A 20798-nucleotide genomic window follows, 5' to 3' on the forward strand; every position below is an offset into this window, starting at 1 on the left:
TATACACATATAAACCGCTGCACATACAGGATAATACCTAAATAAAGGTCAGGATGTTATTTACATACACAATAATTTATTGTTTCTTACAATTTAGTGAAGCTAAAATACATCTTGTCGATTACAGTTTGAAAAGCTCCTGTGTGAACCAAGTTAACAGAAGCTTCGTCTCGCAAATGTAAAATAACACACCATACCTTGCCACTCACGCCACGACTCAGCTGATACAACGAAAAGGAATGAGGATGGCGGGAAGGAGTTCGCGGAAATCACAACGCAGGTAATCCTTACAACCACAATATATATTAGATAAAATTATAATATAAAGATCGCCATATTGAAAAGTCTAGATTAATTGTAACTTATTACCTTACGAGATACACTGTAATTTATACTGAAACATGTAACTAGTCGGAGCGCTTTCCATCGTTTAAATATTGTGGATGAAAGAAAACTGACCACTGAAATCATTGTCAGTCTGTTCAGCTGCACGCTACAAATTTACTAACTTAATAAAAAAAAAATTAAAAAAATTAACACTCACTCAACTTCGTCAACAAGCTCATTAGTAATCCCATTTACTTACATTAACCAGAATGTTCGTAACGATGGCTTACAATTCATTGACAAATCTTTTAAACGGGACAAGTGTTAAGCAATGAACGCTCCATTTCCTAAACATATGGCTATTGTACAGTTTCACAATGCAATTTAGATCTAGTTAAAGTACAAATCGTTCAGGAATTACATCTCTTCCAATTATTTAAATTTAACTAACGTTTAACTAAATGAATGTATGCGATAAGACATCTACCGACACATCAATCAACTCAAATCCAATTTTTATTCTCTTATAATGTCACTTACACATTAGATGAAACAGAAACTATATTGGGGAGGTGGATCGTTTTACTTAGTTGCAATAAACGGCATTCAACAGTACAAGAGACAATCAAAATCGCTTTCTAGTTATGTAGATGACGGATATCCAGTAATTTATTTTGCTTGGAAGGTATCAGATGGGGGGTGGGGGGAGGGGGAGGGGGTTTGGGGGAGGTTGTGCCCCCCGCTGTGGCGGTGTGTGTAATGTTTTGCTGATGTCACATAAGACTCATCACATGGCATACTTCCTTGTCCACTCTCGGGCTAATTCATTGTACTTTTCTCTGTCAGTTTTGTAGATCCTAGCGATTTCTGGCACCAGTGGATCATCGGGGTTCGGATCACATAACAGTGAGCAAATTGACAGCAACACTGTAACAAACATACAGTTATCGGGAATCCGTTAATTGTAACAATACTGTTTGGATCCTAGTGACGAGTTACCTTTGGATATAGTAAGAGCTGGCGACCATTGTGAACGCAAGATGTCAAGACAAATGGAACCATTACTGTTTATGTTGGGGTGATAGATACGTGTCGTGAACGCAACCTTTGGTGGTTTAAATGGATAGTCTGTAGGGAAATGTATGGTCAGAAAGAACACTCCACCCTGGTAAGGACTGTCCACCTGAAATAAATACAACACTCCATAAGTTACACTCCTATGTTTTATAAGGCATTGTAAATGTAATTAACTTCATCTTTAACTTGTCAGGCTTCCTTTTGAATAATAGAATAAGCAAGTATTCTATGGACATGCCATGATCATTTTGTACTTATTATAACAAAAGATGCTACTTGAATCTCCAACAGGATATATTTATGTATAAGGAAACTTACTGGACCCATAATTGTGGCCTGCCAGTGGAATACTGAAAAAAAAAAAATTTTTTAAGAAAATTGAAAATAAATGCAATTTATTGAAAATAATGTTAACAATGGCCCAGCTGATTTTTATTATTGTAAAAACAGCTGTTACTGAAATAGATATACTATAGTATTCTAATATACTGAAGCATTGTTAACGTTTTTAAGATCTCTACAATAAAAGCATACTACATTTTAAAACTTTCAATGTTTTCTATAAGGCATAACTAAAAATCTTAAAATATCGATTTATATTATGAAAAACTAAAAAAGGACATTTGTATATTAATAGAGTAATATTTATTAGCTTATTTTAAACATGACATGCGATGAGTCACAAATTTAAAGTCGTAACTACAACGATCAATACTCACGATCTTCCCCGTGTGGTCCTGCGGAACATTGTGCTGGGGGGTCTCGACCCAGATCTTGTAATTCCTGTAATATCATATAAAACCAGATATATACAACATTGCAGGAAACAATTTCAAGATAAGTAAAACATGTCAAACACATCATCACAGCGTAACAGAAGAATGAACAAAGTATTATTCATAATGCTCAGAAATTAATTATTAATCACATTTCACAATCTATATCACTACATTAATTCTATTAACTTCTTCTGAATCAAGGGGATGACAAGAAAACCTCAAAATTGGCACATATTTCCGACATTTTATGTACGCCGTGTGCTAAAAATTGACGCCTGTATGGACCAGTAAAACACCGTTACATTTGCATAAATGTATCGGATTAAGCGAAATACAAAAGTATCCGGATAATTAAACACGCACACAGAATTATCCAGAAGAATTTCGATAATAGGTATTCACAGTGACGAAACATTCACTACGAAGTCTGGTTAAATTTTACAGCACACCACTTTTATCTTAAGATTTTTAAAATAGGCCATGAATTTCAATATACATACCCTATTAATTCGTTTTAACGCCATTTGATTATTATATGATTGAATAAACTGACTTTCAACTAGACAACGAAACGGTGAGCCAAGGACCTTTGATTAGAGATTGCAAGATGGCTCCCGTCTAAACGCAAGAGTACCACATAAAGTCGTTTTATGTAATAATATTTAAAAAATAACAATTAAGGCAAAACTTCAAAGACTTAAGTAAAAATTAATAATAACTAATATTAAGAAATAATAATAATTAGAACAGAGCGCAGGTTCTAACAAAATTAACACACTCGCGACGAATGAAGAACAGCAAACAGGAAAATCGACCATTTACGAAGAGCGTTTACGAGAACTCCTGTTTTTTTATACGAAGTTGTAAAAATAAAGTTATAAAAAAATTTACTTATTGAACGATTTCGCAAATATTTGACAATTACGTTTGAATTGTTAAGACAATAACATCTAATAATTTTGAATTTTATATAATTTTAAAAGTATTTAAAGAAAATTATAATTAATCAATATTCACGTATATTTTAAGTGGCAACTTTTGTACTTTCGGATATGACGCAATTGCCTAAAAATTCTCGGCGCTATTTTTGGATAACGAAGTAGGTAGATAGAGTTATTTTCAAGCACATTTTTGCAATTTGAAACTTCACCTGGGAAAGTTATAACCTATTTAACACAAATAAAGGTTTAAAAATAATTTGCAGATCTGATTTAAGAGTATTTTTCTGTCTTGTTAAGATATACGGCGCTGTATTTAAATTATTTTGAAGAATTGGAAAATAATCTTTGAATCGCATAAGCCTGATTATCCGAACATGATACCACCAATTTTGAAGTTGTTATGTTGAATTGCTTATTTTTTTATTTCTTAAACAACATCAACATTACGTTTGTAACAATTCAGTAACATTAATAACGAAATCAACATTTTTATCAGGGTCGTGGCTTAAGGATGTATGTTATTACAGATAAAATAATCTCCTTTTCTTGATGTGGTCTAAGAAGAAAAGTATAGAGTTCTATGCACATTTAAAGTATTACAAAAATAACAATGATTAAAACATAACGGATAAATATTGGATAATTTTACATCGATTTGGACAATTAAAGAATCAAATACATTAAATTATGTAAGGTGTCAGAAAAGTAATAGTGTAAGGTATTTTTGGTACCTATATTTTCTTGAAATTGAAAAAGTCTATTAAAAAAAACTCCTTTCAAGAAATATATTGTTCTATGATGATATAATTATGTAAAGGTAACTTTATACGATACAATTATTATATGTGCCGATGTTAAACTTTTTGAAATTATACAAGCTTAAATGTTTTAAATAGTTATTGTTTTTACTTATGGCAATTTCGTATGTGATAACGTCAATAATGTTAATTCTGACAAATGACATTACAAAATATTTGAGTTATAAATTTTTATGATTAGTTTGAATCTTTCTGTGCGCGGGGTGGTTGTGTTTCAAATTTTGAATTTAATAATATTTTACGATTAGTCTTGTTTTTTATTACTAGTCAACAGAAGCACTGTCTTGAATAAAGTGTTTTTTCTATGATGTCAAAATAAGTAACTGTGATACCCGCATATAGTTTAAATAAAAATAACTTGGTGTTAAATATTTTGTAACATTTATTTTGCATCATGACCATAACGATGACGAGAAAAGTTAGTGAATGCCAGGCAGAAACAGTTCAGTTTATGGCTATTGAGAAAGTAAGTAAAAAAAAATTTTTTTGAAAGTAACTCTTTTTATATATAGGAATTTCTTTTTTTTAATTTGTTTTGTTTAGATTCTTGTTCAATTGAAATAATTTAAATAAAGTTAAATTTACAGGTAAATATTACGACGAAATAAAGATATTTATTATTTTATTACCTTGTAATAAATAGGGTATTTAAAAAAATATTTTTTTATTTTACATAGTTGGATGATGATTGCATACAAGAGAAAGAATTTAGCAGAGAAAACACATTAATAAGACGAGGGAAGAAATTAGAAAGTAACAACAATTTATCAGATGAAGATATCCAATACATGAACTATAGAAAACTTTTAAAATATGAAGAAGCACCGGAATATTTACAACACAATCCATATATAAGAGATGGTTACAGGAAATTATTACCAACTAGACTGTGTTGGGAAAGGTAGATTCTTGATAGAAACATATATTATTAAAATTCAATTAATTAATTAATGATATGTAACTAGACATGATTATTACATGGTAATGATGTAAGGTATAATAACCTAATTACACATCCTCATTGCCATATCCATACAATAAAAATTAACAATTAATGTATGTTGGACTTTGTTTTTTTATACATACTTAATGAAAATAGTACTGAACTAGTATGTGTGTGTTTCAGCATATTCTGGTGGACAAATGAGACAATGAATATTTGGACCCATATATTTGGTTTCTTCTTGCTCCTATTCCTCACAATCAATGATCTGGTCATCATCAACATTCATGCAACGGTCACAGACAAAACTGTTGCCGCTATACTTTTCTCCTGTTTTTTAGTAAGTCAACCTCATTTATTAATTTTCTTGCTATGTATTGCTAATAAAAATGCATTGTTTTTTTTAAATATCGAAGTTATGCAAACTGTTATATGTGTCAAAAACTTTTTTTTTTATACATCATATTTTTATGACAATTTCATTATTTTGTCGTTAAAAGTACGTTAGTACCTAACGGTTTTAAAATGACCTACCTAACAATTATTTTTTATTCACATAAACGTTCTAAATTTAAATGTAATTTTTCGTACTTAGTAATTTTTTATCTACACATATAAATAAAAAGCGCTTCAAAGACATTGATATTTAAAAGAAATTAATGTTTTCGTCATGTTTCCGGACGGTTTTAAATTTTGATGCTTCCTTACAAAGATATAAATAATAGATTTATTAGAAGTGATGTTTGACGTTTAATCAAATTCCGTTGAGAAATACGAGCGCGTTGTTTAAACAACCATCGTTTCTTGAAAGACGCCATGTCGTGTCTATGTCCCCCCACCATTAGTGAAAGTAGGTTTGTTGGATTAAAACATAACGGACAATATATTTTTTTATTATATAACAAAAAAAAAACCATTTAAATTATTCATGTAAACATTTAAAATAGTGACATTGTTTATTGTCATATTATTCCCGGAATTTATTTTATTTCCTGGTTAAATTTAATTGTATTCTAATCAATTGAACGTTAACTGTGAGTTTAAATATAGTGATATATAACATTGTTCATCAGTTAATTTATTTTAGGTAATGATAACCTAAAAATGACATCCTATATCTCTGCTCGTTTCTTCAAGTTTTCCATAATGAAATTTTATGTGAATTTGTAATTGACGTAAAAAAATCATATTTATCAGGTTCTTCATGAGCGAGCGACGTACTGACTTTACATTAATTAGATCAATGTAATGTCCTACATTAGTAAAGATCTAAAAAATATAAATGTATGCACTATTTTTATTGCATGTTATAAGACAAAAAACAGTTTTTACTTTTTCTCTTCATCGTCGCAAGTCTTTGCAGACTCGTCGTGGTCATCACGTATCAGTGATCTGTGTCACATGATGACTTTCATGGGAAGAGATAGTTTAACTTTTTAATGTATGGAAAACTAAGCAATACAGCGTTTTTTATGTACGAATATGAAGTTCATGTTAAAATGGTCGTTGTTTCACTATTGCGATACAATGAAAGGTTAACAATATACAAGAATTGATTGTGTTCAAGTAATTATGGTAAGGAATGTGAAATCATTATATCAAATAGTATGCCTATTCTCAGTTTACATTCTAAAGACATACGAGGCGTTCTAAGTGTTTCATTCATATATCATGCCACGTTATAGTACAAATGTACCTACGTTATTAAATGAAAAACGTGAAACTTTGTGTAGGTAGTTTGAAGATGCACACACGTGCTAAGCATAACGAGTTTACGGTAGTTTCAAACGATGTTATCTGCTTTACACTGTTAGATTTTGTTAATTGAGTTTCTTTTAATTTTCTTATAACTTAATAATTAGCCTGTGCCTTATTTACATGTATGATTTTATCAAGTCAGCATCTGTAACAAAACGTCTCGGTATAAGTTGTTGTACTAATATTTTTTTTGTTAGACCAACCACGAGTAGGTTCTGCACGTTTTTTACAAGTTTACATATTTACACTATACACGGAGCGTTTTCAGTTTTTTGTTCATAAATCTTCGCATATTATAATTAATAGTGCCAACGGAAGTGTATGAATAAAAAACTAGCTTAGTAAAAAAAATGTAGTGTGGCAATGAAATACTTAAAATGATAGGTAAAGATACTGATTCCAATAGCTGCGTTCTGTATTTTTGTATATTTCGTATAAACCAATGTGTACAATTGTGTGTTTGTCGTATCATTAAAAACTGAGCCCGACCAAAGAAAGCTTCCATTATTTAAGAGTGTATTTTACAAGTGCTTCCTTCCTCATATAACAATATTAGAGAGACTCATAGTAACAATAGCTTGTGTATCACGATAGATATATTAACGTAATTTTAGCAAAGATTTCTTTCATACTATGATCCACAAACCACGCGACCTTTCCACCTGACATTGAAATGTGAAATTTCTGAACGGATTGTACAAACTTTCACTGTAAACCGAGCCTCCACTCCTTGTCCTATGACATTTGCTACGTCTTTTTTTACAGAAAAAAAATAATACATATCTATTAAGTATCTCGTTGTTAATATTGCCTATGCTTAAATAAGTGATAGATAATTTCGAAGCGTGATTACAGCAATAAATGCGATGAAATAAAACGATACGTAGGAGAAATTCTATTCCGATTTAATAATTATTGTTACAACAGAAGTTGTCTTATTTTTGTGTATAAAAATGTTTAACTACAGGTGAAAACACTTTCCCAAATTTTTTTGGCACGACATATGGTATTTAAATAACGTATCTTTGTAGGTTGTGAGTTTGTTGTAGTCAAAGAAATCTATTCAAACAGTTTTCATTTGTATCAAAAAATTACGGATATTCAAATTTGCAACCGGTCTTTATGTTAACATTTAAGCTTCAAAAAATATTAAAGGGTTTTTGTTTTTCAATAAATATAATATTTTTGTTGCATATTTTCGTCCCAATATTTATCCGTCTTTAATGCATTTTCTTTACAATATTTAAAAGCGGTGTATATTAAATTGCTTGTTGTTTTCTGATGATATGACACTTTCCACGAGCTTCTCTCTAGTACGTAACGTATAATAAGTCGCGTCACTCGTCTGTTATTAATAATGCAATTATGAAATATAATATTATGTTCCGCTTCTTATAATGGAGGTTGCGAGTTAATCTTATCTCGTAAATAGTCTTTTCAAAATATCCTTGGTATATTCTGACTTTTAAGGTCACAAAATGGCTGACTTTTATAATTTATAAACGAGCTGTAGCCACGATTTCGTCCGAACGGAATGGTTTTTTGTTACGTGTATTGATAAAAATAAACAAAATTGCTACTGTAAAAAATATCCAAAGTTACTCATTATTACACGTGTTAACTTCCAGTGGAAGTTCGATCAAAATCAGTTCAGTCGTTTTGGTGATCAGACGAAACAAACAAAAAGTAAAAAAAAAAAATTGTCCACAATTTTTTTAATATGAAAAATAGATATACCAATTTAGTTTTTTTCTTGCATACATTAAAAGAATACATTACTTAATTTGGACGTTTCATTTAAAAAAATCTTGGTCGCTCTTGACCTTACCTGTTGCTTTACTAGTTTCACTAATTATATAACATCATAAACAACGCCCGTTTATTCACTACCGTGTCTTTGAAGGTTTTTGTGAATATTTTTGGTTATGATTTTAATTATCGTTAGCTCCTTGACACGAATCACCGCTATACAAATAGGTGGTATCTTTACACTTAATGCGAAAAGTTTAGAATTGTACTTTCTTTATTTTTTATTAAAAAAAATCCATAACTTATTATATTATATTGATTTGTTGATCTTATTGTTATTAATAATAATATAATCTTTATTTTTTTTATATTTCAAGTGTTTTGTATGAAAATATCGATTGATATTAAAATTTCAAACAGTCTTGTCTCTTCTATTATAGTAGTGGATGTCATTCTGATCTTTATATTAAAATTTATACACTACAATAAGATTTTTGAATATCAAATCTACCTATGTATAATTTAGGTCGATAATCCATTTTTCTCCTCATTCCGACCGTCTCATTACAAAGTGAAAGTCATATTAGTATATAATTTTATTTTTTCTTGTCATTCATTGTGAACACTCACAAGACGTCGACCTGATTGCATCGAAATGTTTTGTGTCCATACAAAAACATTTCGATGCAATCAAATAGCTATTAATAACATAATCGTCCCGGTTCTGATATAACAATGCCTCCGACGGACAGATTACAGTGCATAGCCTCTCGTTTAACCAATGTAAATTGATCAAACTATAGTATTATATTATAATAGTATATATTTTGATATCCACAGATATGCATGGCGTTATCAGCGCTGTACCACACGTTCTCATGTCGATCGGAAAACGACTACAATACATTCCTCATGTATGACCTGTTCGGTATAGCCTTGTCATTACTGGCGATATACACCTCAGGTGTCTACTACGCGTTCTGGTGCCATCATGTGAGTTTTAGTAGTACTAACATATGTTTATATGAGATCCAAGACTTTCGCAAGTATTCATCTTAATTAAATTAATATTTTCGGATTACTATGCGCATTATTTACACTGACATCTCGTCTGCCCGTGATCACGGCTGCTGCAAAGTAATCGAAACGTCGACAGTTAGTGTGTAGTTTTTAAAAGTAATAAAATACCCGCAGTTAACAACCGAAAATATTGGTATCATTTTATGTATATATAACTCCATAAACTATGAACTTGAGAACATACGAGTAATACTATAATAGCTTATGTGGTTAGCAATAATTTAATTGAATACGTAAAAGATTTAGATCTTTGAACTTGAAATTAGTTGTTGATTTGTTTATATTTTAAAAGATAATATCGAGACGTCACCAGCTTCCGCGGAATTATAATGATCACCAAGGTCCAAGTAAACGATCAGAAATAATCGCTTTGACAGACTCTTTAGTATATAATACTTGAAATACTTAACTAATACCAATAAATCAACTGTTACGGTATATTTTATATTAATATCTTCTTTTAAAACAATAATATGACTCGGTTTTGAAATATATTTGAAACCAGTTTGTTCAACACAATGGAAACACTATTATTATATTTACCTTTATCAATGAAGTCGATAAGATTTTTTATATTTTATCATAAAAATGTGTTGTTATAATTGTGTGTAATTCTTATTAATTATACAATTCCTGAACTGACTCAATCTTCTGTCTCATTTATTCTGTATCGTATAGAGTGAGATGTGCTTAAGAAACGTCTGGAAGTTATGTTGTTTACGTCAAATAATAAAAAAAAAACAATCTCCATATAAGTTTTGTAAGGTCGAGATATTCTCATTTTGAGCTACATGATGTTTTTTAATGCAGAAACTGCAAATTGTAGCGGATCTTTATTTTGATCATCGTCAGTTAGTAAGGTGAAGAAAAACTATTCGAAAAAAATTCGTTTAAAAAAAACATATTTTATTGTTATTTCTGTCACCACTTTTGCTTTAACAATAATAAAGTGATGTATCTTTAAATTGTATGATTATAGAAATTTACAAAATAATTAAATATAAAATTTACGGCCTCAAAATCTCATTTGTATCAGGTGGTCCGCTTGTTGGACGCGAGTAAAAGTCACAAGTGAAAGTCTACAGGCGGAGAAATATCTTCTCACCGGTAGGAACACATTAGCGTCAACTCAAAAATTGATTTCGAATAATTTAAATCATTCACCATTAATATCATTCGTTCAAAACCAACGAATGATTCGATACGCATTCACTCAGTAATTTCAAATAGGTACATAAAACATATAAAAACTTTAAATTAGCGCGCGTGTTATCAAATATAATGAATGCTAAATGCACCGTTACAAATAGTTTGCCGATTCACCCGGGCGCACGTTTTGTAATAAATTGCGTTTTAAAACGTTAATGACCTTCGAGCACATTACACAAGTCACAACACGCAGAGAATAGAAATGTCACAATGTCATATTGTACGAAAATTTATTAGTTTTTTTTTTATTATTAATATATTTTGTATACATTAAATAAAATTAAATATTCATTTAGTTTCGATTAATTACATTTTAATATACAAGAATATTAGGTCCTTAACAATATTAAGGACATATTCGTAGCGTTAATTTTATTTATTCCTTATTTATGAAATAACGAGTTTTATTACTGTTGTATAGAGATGATAATGGCATGGTTTATAAGAGATATTGTAACCTGTAGGTTAGTTGGTTTCATGAATGCAGGGTAAGGATGTTTGGTTGTAATGTGAGCTATTGTCGGCCTCGACGCGAGGTACACATCTACATGCAACATCCGGGACACTTACGCTAGTACAATCATGACATATGATTGTTCCCGGTATAAGAATTGTAACAATAATAGCATTTTATTATAACTTAATTCCTTCACAATACTTCAAATGGATTTTTTTTTGAAAATACCATTTGTCTTATTGAATGTTTTATTATCAGATCCGTTTCCTCTTCTCGTCTCATCAATTTGTATTCTGTGTTATAATTTTTTATATATTTTTTTAATTTCCACATCGAGTTTTCAAGTAACTGTTTGATAGACAAACAAACAAACAATAACTATGTAGCGCACACACAAAATGTAAATTTTCTAACACAATAATTATTATAATAGTTGGCTGTTGGGGGAAGGTAACATTATTAGGAATAAGGAAGTCATTTATAGATAATATCCCGTAATATATTATTTTGTGGTATTGATTTCGCCCTTATCGCCTACATGTTAAATTTGAATTTACTTTATTCTTTAAACACTACTTTATTCTTGTTTGTATCAATTTTTTTTTCCGAGTCAGAGCAATCGTATCATTTTTCAGGAGCTAAAGACGTTCTATATGATATCAGTGACCCTGATATTCGTGGTGGCCATGGTGTTACAAGTTCCGAAACTCCAGGTCCCGTATGTCGTTAAAATGTGTGTGTTCATTGGCTGGGCGGCTTATGGGGTCCTGCCGACACTGCACTGGACCTACGTGATGGGGGGCTTCGACAACCCCATGGTTCAGGTGAGATTTATATAAATATTATTTGTTACGTTTACTTATTGAATATTTATATTATATAGCTCGGGCGTTCATAAGCGTTCCATCGATTTTATCTAAATAAATTAAGATTTGTTTGTCTAAAAATAAAAGCGTAATTAAAGAACAAAAAATAGGTAATTGACTTTAAGTATTTTATTTAGTAGTTTTGGGTCAAAATATTTTTTATTTTCGTTTGTTTTCCTATGACGCCACGAAATAAATGAAGCCACGAAAAGTGGAATTACATAGAACGAAATGATTCTCTTAAAATTTTCCTAGCAAGTGCTAAATAAAAATATCCTTTATATAAAATAAAATAATTAAGAATAAAAGATAATGGCCGTATACTGCCACATAGAGCAAATTTAAAAAACAATACATTATAATCATTCCAATGGATATTTAAAACAATTCTCGAACATCTTCCAAATATTTTCTATATCTGACGGTTATCGAAAAACTAAGAAATACAAGTGCGACTCGAAATCGGAAAAAAACGATATACATGGTGTTTAACTGAACAAATAATAGAAGTTGTTCAGAAATAATTGTTGGTAACTGGGAGCGGTAATGTCCGCGGTTTGGAAACATCTTTCATACGAGAATGTATGTTGCACTGAACTACCTGCAAATCATTTTTATACCACACTGGCTCTATGATGTAGCCACGGACTTACTATTCTCAGATTGTTTTCGTGATCGCTGGAAATTTTGTTAATCACTTCTATAAGTTTAGCTGTTTGTCTTATTGGAAGTTAAGACAGGGACTATTTTACCCAAATACCTACTCTAAAACTAGGATGACGCTAGAACTTTTTCATAATTCCACAATAATTTTGAGGCCATCCTAAAATAATTTCATGCAGTCGAGTTTTCTCGAAAATTCTGTGAAATTTAAAGATCTTTTTAATACGCTTTTTTCTTAACGGAACACGAGATTTAGCTATCTCTAGTTATAAACGAGTTGAGGCAGATATACCTAAAAAAGCAAAAGATATAAAGTTATTTAATCGACTATGTGAAAGATCGACAATCAGCGAATTAATTTATCAACGAATACGAACATACCAAAAAATTAGATGTATTTGGTCTCCTCTTCCGACCTAGAATCGGTTTTTAGCCTGAAGGGATTGTCCCATCGTCTTCACTCAGAGAAAATTTGTCTTTAAAAATACAGTCCGCGTGTCATTCCTTAGTTGTTAAGGAACTTGATTTATGTATTAACCGTATATCAGTAAATAATGAGCTCGCAGTTTATAAAATAAAGTAATAATCGCAAACATTGCAGTTAAAAATCAGAGTTTCTGAACTGCCCTCGTCTTTATATTAATTTCATTTTAGTCACGCTATAGAAATTTTCACTTCTTTTTAGAATCTGAACCTTCGTAACCAGGATGTTTTGGAAGCATTGTCAAGTAATTTAGTGCTTCTTATAAACTAAGTTTCATTTATCTTAATAGCTGAAGTATTTATAGAGTGAACTATTAACGTGTACAATGTAGGAATTTATTTGGCAAACTGTTTATAAATTTTTGACTATGCATATATAAAAATATATATTTGTATGTTTATATAATTTCAGATATTCTTCCCTCGTGTCATCGGCATGTACGTCATAAGCGGTACAGCCTTCGCGATATACGCCTTCAAGGTGACGTTAATATAAAACAATTTTAAAAAACGATTTGAATCACTTCACTAACTGATCCATCAAGTGACAACTGTAGTGGACGCGGTTCGTCTGTCGTTGTTGCTAATTCTTTTGTCTGTCATATCTCATAATATTTACATTAGAACGAATCATCAATCTGCAGCTTCACTACAATGTTTGAAATATAACAGACGTCTTCCATTACTACAGATGTCATGATTTTTAAAGGTTTTATAGTTTCCGTTTGATACAAACATACACACAGACTTATTATTCCATTCTCTAAACATGGTCGGAAACAAGTATTAGTATGTATAATAGTACGGACGAACAGAAGTAGGTAGACGCGCGTCTTATGTCAAAACGCCGTGTCATATTGGACGTTTAAGAAGTGTGACGTCACCAACGCGACGTCACTGTCATCATTTTCAACAGGCGACTTATCCATTTCCCATGTAACTAATAAAACACTCGCAAACACTTTCACTACCATATTTCAGATTTTAATTTGCACTTGTAATTAGATAATCATCCTCCTAGATAGCTCTCACAAACGTTTCCGAATATAAATGGTTTTTATGAAGTAATTACATTTACTCTTATAATTTTAAATATTAATCTCGGAAAAAAAAATGAAATGTTTTAGAACATCTAATGTCTGTGTCACTTGACTGTTGTAATGTTATGATATATCCCGCGGGAATGAAGGAAAAATAACAGCCCGTCTTATGTCGACGTCTAAGCTATTTAACTGCAAAGTTTCATCAAAGTACAAGACTTAGTTTCGCAAACAAACATTCATACGTCCTCCATTTTGGTAGGACATGGTTTGAACCAAATATATATAAAAAGTTTGAAGACAGTACCACACGTCAAACACACAATGATAACACATACATATATCTTGCATATAAATGTATTAAAAATCCTATATTTGTAGATTCCAGAGAGATGGTATCCAGGTAAAGTGGACTACATCGGTCATTCACATCAATGGTGGCATATCTTAGTGTTGGGCGCGTTATACTACTGGCACAACTCGGCTATGATATATGTCCAGTATAGAATGAACCACGGCTGTGCTAACACCATGAGGATATTCTAGACGCTTCTAGAATGTTCCATCATGATCTAGAACAATCTGGAATAATCCATCAGTCCATAGAACTGTTAGTTAGGTAGAAAAATGTCAAGTAAAGGAATATTCGTAACAATACTAGAATGTTCCATCAAGTCAACATTCTTTTATTGTAACAGCCAAGATGGCGCTTTTGTTATAATAATTGTCGTCTTGATAGTTAGTTACTTTCTATTTATATTAAAGAGAATGTTTTGATATCGTATGCAAAAAAAATATGATTAATATATTATGTTGATACTCTTTATGTATATAGGTTTTGAATTTCAAAAGACTTCAAGATAATTATTACTTTGTAAATTACATTCCTTAAGAAATGGGCCATATTTGATGTGTTTTCTGTGTTCAAATATTCCACTCCATGTTGCGTTCTAAAACCATAATCATTATTATATAAAATAATTCTTGATAATATTTAAAATTTCTGAACCAGAAGAATCTGAATGGTTTTTTATAGATAACATATTATTCTATAGCAAAATGTGTCCTTTGGGACTAAACATAAAGAGAGATATGATTTACAAATCAAAAAAATCAGTATCCAACTTTACTATAACTGTATTATCTGTATTTGTGTTTTTTTTTTATCTGTAATAAGACAATGGCAACTTTTAGAACAGATAATTTGCAGTGCCTTATTTTAATATATATTGAGGATTTGTTATTATTACATAAGAACGGGTATCATAGATCCTGGAATGGCATATAAGAATCCGGGTCCACAAAATTCAGTCCAAAATTTGTATAATTAATAGGTATATAATAAATATAGTTAAAATTATTATAAAATTAAAGCGACCATGACATAAACAAAATATGGCACAGTGACATATAGTGTAAGCTTTTGTATGAAAAATTGACTGTGTATTAGTCGATACGTTTTAAGACCTATTCACAGAAACGCCTATATAAAAAGTATTTGAAAATGCCATAATTCTATGATTACATGTAAGACAATGTCGGTGCTTAGAATATACATTTTTTATGATACTAAAAGTTATATTAATTCATGAAAGATTATCCACATTTCAGAACGAACAAATGAAATAAATGTAATGAAGCTTACTACATTTTTTTTTTTCATTTATTATTAAAGTTTTTTTCATTTCATACGATCACAATTCTCATTAATTGATTATTTTAATAAGCAGTTAAATTTCTTTTTATTAAATCACTTATATTTGGTATTCAAACAATGTAGCAAGTTTGTTCACTAAATGTTTTTTTTTTTTTAATGTATGTAAGTATGTCTATAGGGACAATAAAATTTAATCTTATCTTTAGGTACATTAAAATGTTATCTTATGTAATGTTAGCTATGAAGTTATTGCTCAAGGCAGGACATAAACATATTTTTTATGTCAAGTGAGATGTTTTATATAAAAAATTTAAAGTTCTTTTTAAATTGATTATGTCGATATTTATATTTAGAACGCTTAAACGTATCATTAATTTTTTTATGTTATTTTCACTTGATTGTTATCTTGTATTCTCTTTGTTAGCATTTCTTCTGTCTGTGATGTTTTCGTTCAAATGTATATTTTTTTAGTATTTTTATTACGGGATCAATATGGATATAAGATAATAAAAAATATTTTATACAGAGCATTTTATTTCTATTGAATCTAATTGTCTGCGTCTTATCTTTAATAGATTAATAAATTTTCCTTTATAACAAACTTGCTTCTTCTCTCAGAGTATCAAAAAAAAAAAATAAATAAAAAAGTATGTACATAAATTTTCTTGGTTTTGTTTTATATAACGAACTTATACCCTTTGAGCCAATATACATACAAAAATCTTTATTTGCGCCATCTGTAGTCAAATAGCCAAACTACGCAATACGGTTAACGAACGCAATAAATACACTACTCGCTACCAGACGACAGCACTATATCGTGTTCACTTTGTCAGTATTTATTGCGACGGAGTCAGCTGAATTCAAACTGGGGAGTCTATTCAATAGTTATTTTGGAGTCATATCATTTTGATTGAATTCAAAAACAAATTTTGCTTACTAAAATTATATACAATCTACAAGAGAAAATGTTTTAAGTGTAATGTTTTGCCAAATAAATAAATTTAATTGTCCAAATCAAAGTTTCCACATGTTTCGTAATTTGTAAACATAAACATTTTTTTCATAATATACATATTTAAGTATTTCGTAGGTTATATTTTAATGTAGCTTTTTATGTTCGTTTTTGGTCGGAAGTAGAAGAGGAAAAATTTCGTTAGTTACATTAAGGCGTCAAACATAAATCGTAAGTAATGAATCAATGTAGATTTATAAACTAAACGTATAAACTACTTTTTAACATTACTAAACGTTACATTATTATAATTACTCATAAAATATAGACAGCACCATTTTTGCTCGCAGTTATATATTGTAATAATTTGTTTTAACGTTTAATGCAGTAATAACTAATTAAGTTCACGTAACAGCTGAAAAGGATAGAAATCGGCGCATAGTTCGCAAAATCAAAACTACATAAAAATTTTTGAGTTCAATCGTGTAAAAAAGTGATTTAAAATATCGTTGACGCGATAAATGTATTCCCACACAGCGGACGCGGTTCATTCGGAGGCTTCAGGGGGAGTACAAAAGACGAACGGGCAATATTTTCACAGCGGCGTCGAATGGCTCGCGTGTTTATACAGAGTAGTGGGAAATATGGCAGCCAGCTATCATTTGGAATCGTACATCGATAAATCCTTTGGATGAGCGATGTTTAAAGGATTCAGATTGTTGAAAGTAAATTGTGTCGCGATGGATTGTTAATTTAATATTTGAATAGCGAACTTTGTTCGAATATATTGAATGATGATTTTTTTTTACACAATGACCGGCTACGAGATTTCGACGATTCAACAACTTTTATTAAATCTAATAGTATTGTTTTGTTCTTCTACGAGTGATTTCGGTGTTTGGTAAATCACTGTTCACTACGTAGTTTATAAAATAAAATGTTCGAACCAAAAAAACTTTTTACTACTTATAAAACTTCAATGCAAATATCAGAAAAACTAGTTGTAAAAATATCACTACTCATTTTTTTAAAAGCCAAGATTCAAACAATATAAAATTTTTAGAAAAACAATTGCAAGGCGATTTCTTTAAAATTCTTTGAATCTGCCAGTTGTCTAGTATAAAAATTTCGAAAAATTTTATGTACCTATAAAATTCACTGGTACAGTTATTTCAAATACCTTTCAACTATAGAAGTCGGAATTATTTTTTTATTGTTTCTTTTCATGAGACACACACAGTCTTCGGATCAATAAAACAATATCTAGAATCATCTGTAAATAACAAATTAGTGAGGTTAATGATAGTGTCCCGCGGGACTCACTTGACAGATTGCCGCGCTATCGACTTTGACGTACAGCGACGTTGACATGTGTCACTATCGCGTCGTTCCCATACCGATAAGTTGTATTGCTTTCTACATCAGGGGTTTATTGTATACAGAATTATTTTTTTTATCTAATATCTGCTTATTATGTCTATTATTATAGAAAGGAAATTCATTTTTGTGTACAAATTTTATCCATTAGTATTACGTTGTTAAATTTTTATTACGCATTAATTGTAAAAGTAAAGCAACTTAAAAAAAATGAAGAGATTTTTAAATGGCTGTATCTTTTATAAATGTGGTTCAAAAATGAATTATGATAAAGAAGCAATGAGAAGTTTGAAACCTCTTAAATTTGGTTAATGCAGAAAAACGTTCAATTTCAGTATATATAATGAAAGAAAAATTTTCGAAATAATTTTACACCTTATTTTTGATCAATGCACTTGATTTTCAATTTGACCTACTTATGAATACATAATTTTTTTTTTATCTTAATACAGCCAATCCTCGCTGAGCTATCAGACTTTAAATAAAAATGGATAATATTCTCTCTCTCCGCGATTACAGAAGATGACGATGAGTTTCAGAAATTGAATGAATTCGCTACTGATTTCATAATTTTAAACGTTTTCTGCAAGAATAAAGTAAAGTTACCCGTTGCTTTTTTTATAGATTATAAGGGTTTAAAGACAAAAACCCTCTTGAGTTTATAATGTTTAAAAACTCTATCGAATTAAGGAAAATAACAATTTCATTAAAAACTATTATTTGATTACTTAGAAATTGCATGAATTCCACTGCAATAATCAAAAAGGTATTTAATTGCTTTTTACTAGGACGATAGATCGTTGTATTTTTTTAAGACTTCCTATTATTACACTACTATTATTTTTTATTTAATATTCTGTAATTTTTTAACGATTAGTATAAAATTTTAGCCTTGTAGTAACTACCTAATATTTGTCATTTTGTTAATTTACGAATTATTATAAACGTTTGAACATTTAGGAAGCGGAACGCCAAGTAATAAATTGTTGTAATCCCATAATCGTTTTAACCATCAAATAAGAAATCATGAAAGGATTTATCTGAATGCAAATGTACCTAACAGTCGTTAATAAACTAACCCGCGGAAATTACCATAAATACTAAATGTATCGCACGATTTCACGCCCATTGACAGATGTATGACTTTGACAATTTTAATTCGTGTACCGTATGCTAATATTAAAAAAAAAATGTATTCGGCTTACCGGCTGACGTTGTAAACTATTAAGGACTAAAAAATGTAGGAAGCCATAGCAGAAAAAAAAATGTGGGCACGCGACTTACATTATGAAAAACGGGGAACCTAATTTTTTTATTATTCTTTTGTTTATAAAATGTTGTATAATCTATATCATACTTTTTCATACATTAAGACATGTTAAAAAAAATATAATAATTAAAAGTGATGTGACACTACATATAAGTGTTCCCTTTATTTGTAGTTAGTTAGTATGTTAAAATTACGTACTAAATATTCTACCCCTATAACAAATTGCAGTAACCAAAATATACGAAACATTTTGGTAAATTCCTGTATCTTGTAGGTATGATTAATCGCGAGACATGAATATGCAAAACCGTCTGTCTGACAGGTGCGCCCTCAAATATCAAATTAAACATGTAGGCGCTTCCCCGAAATTACGTTGCTTTGTTTACTCGCCGCGTTCATATATACTTTGCAATTATTATTAATGTTATTTACTTGCTTTGTGTTAAAGCTCACTGACTTAATACGTTAGGTAGGTACATGAATGGAAACAAACACGTATTAGACATGTTTACACAGATTAAAAATCTCAATCTTAATATTGTTATTAAAAAAAATATGTTCAGTTAGGGTATACAAATTTAACTAAGCGTGCACATAATACAAAACATACCGCAGAAAACAAAAATATCGGCTACATTAATTGGAAACCGCGCGCCCACAAACGTTCGGAAATTACGAGCGGCGTCCATTATTATTTCTGTTCGGGCATTATCATCTAAATCGTATCTCGCCATTTATGGTGTTTAGGTATTTGCACACTATTGTTAGTGGCGTTGTGTATAAAATAAACATTTGTTATGGCAGGGACCAGGGACGGCGGCTACAATATCGTATATCCCGAATTACCATTAGAATGGAAGCGACTGATGTATGTGCGTAATACTCCTGCTCGGGAACGTTTGAATATCATCCGCTGAAATTATCATTTTCAACTGTTTTGGTGTATTTTATTAAAGGTTTCCTTTAAAGGAAAGTCATAATAAACTTTGGAGCACATCGCTTTATTCGTTCTACAACTTAATATAATTTTAATTTACAAATTGAAACGGCGGAGCACAAACATTGACAAACATTCAGTGATCGTCTAGGATTCGTATGTAACCCAAATGCTAATCAGAACAGTGGCTCATTCAAAATTCACAGAAGAAAGCACTCGAGACAATGAAATAATAATGCAATCTGGGACTCTGTTTGTTAAGCAAGCGATGACGTAACGCCGGGGCGAGATGACACGATCACAAGGAGAGGATAGTTGTAAAATAAATACCGCGGGAGGGCGCGTCCCCGGGTCGCGTGGCGGTCACGGGGCTGTCACGTGACACGGCCGTGTCATCGCCCGCGCATTCAAT

At 30.6% G+C, this 20798-nt stretch overlaps 2 protein-coding genes across 2 annotated transcripts; one reads left to right on the forward strand and one right to left on the reverse strand.

Moving 5' to 3' along the window:
• Positions 1-56: 56 nt before the first annotated feature.
• LOC116768708 (ubiquitin-conjugating enzyme E2-17 kDa) lies at positions 57-2975 on the reverse strand. The gene is made up of 5 exons (XM_032659501.2): positions 2684-2975; positions 2124-2187; positions 1723-1754; positions 1327-1510; positions 57-1254 (listed from the first exon to the last, which is right to left on the reverse strand). Exons 1-5 carry the CDS (start codon positions 2705-2707, stop codon positions 1115-1117), a joined length of 444 nt encoding a protein of 147 aa, XP_032515392.1. The 5' UTR covers positions 2708-2975; the 3' UTR covers positions 57-1114.
• A 1087-nt stretch (positions 2976-4062) lies between these two features.
• Positions 4063-16375, forward strand: LOC116768576 (progestin and adipoQ receptor family member 3). Its single transcript, XM_032659318.2, has 7 exons — positions 4063-4408; positions 4620-4843; positions 5069-5225; positions 9233-9385; positions 11774-11962; positions 13563-13631; positions 14572-16375. The coding sequence occupies exons 1-7, from the start codon at positions 4337-4339 to the stop codon at positions 14734-14736; spliced, it is 1029 nt and encodes a 342-aa protein (XP_032515209.1). The 5' UTR covers positions 4063-4336; the 3' UTR covers positions 14737-16375.
• The last annotated feature ends 4423 nt before the right edge of the window (positions 16376-20798 follow it).

Source organism: Danaus plexippus, chromosome 4 (assembly GCF_018135715.1).
Source record: "Danaus plexippus chromosome 4, MEX_DaPlex, whole genome shotgun sequence".
Lineage (NCBI taxonomy): Eukaryota > Metazoa > Arthropoda > Insecta > Lepidoptera > Nymphalidae > Danaus > Danaus plexippus.

Coding starts and splice junctions, on each gene's coding strand:
- LOC116768708 (XM_032659501.2), bottom strand. CDS start 2,707: ATGGCGTTAAAACGAATTAATAGG. Junction 1,511..1,722: donor AGGCCACAATTATGGGTCCA/GTAAGTTTCCTT, acceptor TATTTATTTCAG/GTGGACAGTCCTTACCAGGG. Junction 1,255..1,326: donor AGCTCTTACTATATCCAAAG/GTAACTCGTCAC, acceptor TGTTTGTTACAG/TGTTGCTGTCAATTTGCTCA.
- LOC116768576 (XM_032659318.2), top strand. CDS start 4,337: ATGACCATAACGATGACGAGAAAAGTTAGTGAATGCCAGGCAGAAACA. Junction 5,226..9,232: donor TACTTTTCTCCTGTTTTTTA/GTAAGTCAACCT, acceptor TGATATCCACAG/ATATGCATGGCGTTATCAGC. Junction 13,632..14,571: donor TCGCGATATACGCCTTCAAG/GTGACGTTAATA, acceptor CTATATTTGTAG/ATTCCAGAGAGATGGTATCC.